The sequence below is a fragment of the Morone saxatilis genome, unplaced genomic scaffold, assembly GCF_004916995.1.
Source record: "Morone saxatilis isolate NCDOM2014 unplaced genomic scaffold, NCSU_SB_2.0 Contig7, whole genome shotgun sequence".
NCBI classification, from domain to species: Eukaryota; Metazoa; Chordata; class Actinopteri; family Moronidae; genus Morone; species Morone saxatilis.
The window spans coordinates 21,392,250-21,393,606 of record NW_023340246.1 but is presented as its reverse complement, the minus strand read 5'-3'; the positions used below and the strand labels follow the sequence as shown (position 1 = coordinate 21,393,606).

Below are 1,357 nucleotides of genomic sequence, written 5' to 3'. Positions count from 1 at the left end.
AACAGCAGTTTCAGTCGCTCTGCTTAGTTGGAAATGGAGGGACTTGCATCCACTAACACCAACACGCGTCCAGACCAGCTTTCTATACAAACTTGACTCTGAGCACAGCCAGCACAAGGGCTGGGTTATGTTATACTGCCATTCAAAGCCCCCTCCCTTTGGAACCTTGGTCAAAATGCGTTTTTGGTGTGTTACACCAGTTTTCTACTTGTTTCTGTCAAGGTTTGATGCCGGAAAAGACAACTACATAGACCTGATGGAGCTGAAGCTGATGATGGAGAAGCTTGGAGCTCCACAGACACACCTCGGCTTGAAGAACATGATCAAGGAGGTGGACGAGGACCTGGACAACAAGCTCAGCTTCAGAGAGGTAACACAGGAAAACTGGATTAGAATCAGTCACATTATGTGATATTCCCTTTTGTCTACATCCATATCTTTCTGTTCTTCCTGTGCCCCTCAGTTCCTGCTGATCTTCAGGAAGGCAGCAGCAGGAGAGCTGGCAGAGGACAGCGGCCTCTGCGCCCTTGCTCGCCTCTCTGAAATCGATGTCTCCACAGAGGGGGTCAAAGGAGCCAAGACCTTCTTTGAAGCCAAAGTAAGTTGACACCAAACTTTTCATAGTACGCTGTGTCACTGCAGTCAGTTTTAGAAAAAGAGAGATACTAAACATATGCACACAAAATTACATATGCATGCAAGTTACCTCTAGGTAAGCATCTAAGCATCAGGTCCTGTGTTCAGATCTTCTGAGGTTAACCATGTTTTCAGAGCCCAGTAGTTACGCATGACAATGGGAAACATAGACTTGAAGTTGCTATCCACAATGTTGTTGCTACCCACAGGATGCAGCTTCCTTACAAAGCCCTGCCTATAAGCCTTACAGGAAATGGTCCTATGAACCTGATTTTCAGCCTTTGGCTGAGGAACTGCACTGTGGCTATGCTCCGTCACCTGACAGCTGTGTTTCTTCCTGTTGGACAGGTCCAGGCCATCAATGAGTCCAACCGGTTTGAGGCAGAGATCCGCCAGGAGCAGGAGGCCAAGAAGAAGCAGGCGGAGGAGCAGAAACAGAGACGCGCCGCTTTCAAAGAGCTGCAGTCGGCCTTCAAGTGACCGCCCCTCTCTCCTCTTAGGACCCGTCACTCTCTGTGCTGCACTAATGTCGTCAGTTTGTCAATGTGTGTGTGTTTGAATGCGTGTGTCGGTGCGTGTCAGACAGCGGTAGTCCTGAGTCTCACACAGGCTCTCACATGCTGGTCACTAGTCTATGATACAACAGACTGAATACCTTCTGAAAAATCAGCCCTGTTTATGAAGATGGCAGATAAAGAATGATCTGTTCATTTAGCTCTGT

At 48.0% G+C, this 1,357-nt stretch overlaps 2 protein-coding genes across 2 annotated transcripts in view; one reads left to right on the top strand and one right to left on the bottom strand.

The window, feature by feature from the left end:
* scara5 (scavenger receptor class A, member 5 (putative)) overlaps nt 1-1,357 on the bottom strand; it is a gene marked incomplete in the record, with an annotated part of 96,412 nt that overhangs the window by 46,287 nt on the left and 48,768 nt on the right.
* LOC118340483 (EF-hand domain-containing protein D2-like) lies at nt 101-1,351 on the top strand. The gene is made up of 3 exons (XM_035678498.1): nt 101-370; nt 464-598; nt 985-1,351. The coding sequence occupies exons 1-3, from the start codon at nt 128-130 to the stop codon at nt 1,114-1,116; spliced, it is 510 nt and encodes a 169-aa protein (XP_035534391.1). The 5' UTR covers nt 101-127; the 3' UTR covers nt 1,117-1,351.

Excerpts from the sequence above, each read along its gene's own strand:
- LOC118340483 (XM_035678498.1), top strand. The coding sequence starts at position 128 with ATGTTATACTGCCATTCAAAGCCCCCTCCCTTTGGAACCTTGGTCAAA. Across the intron at positions 371-463 it reads ACAAGCTCAGCTTCAGAGAG|TTCCTGCTGATCTTCAGGAA; the intron begins GTAACACAGGAA and ends TGTGCCCCTCAG. Across the intron at positions 599-984 it reads AGACCTTCTTTGAAGCCAAA|GTCCAGGCCATCAATGAGTC; the intron begins GTAAGTTGACAC and ends CCTGTTGGACAG.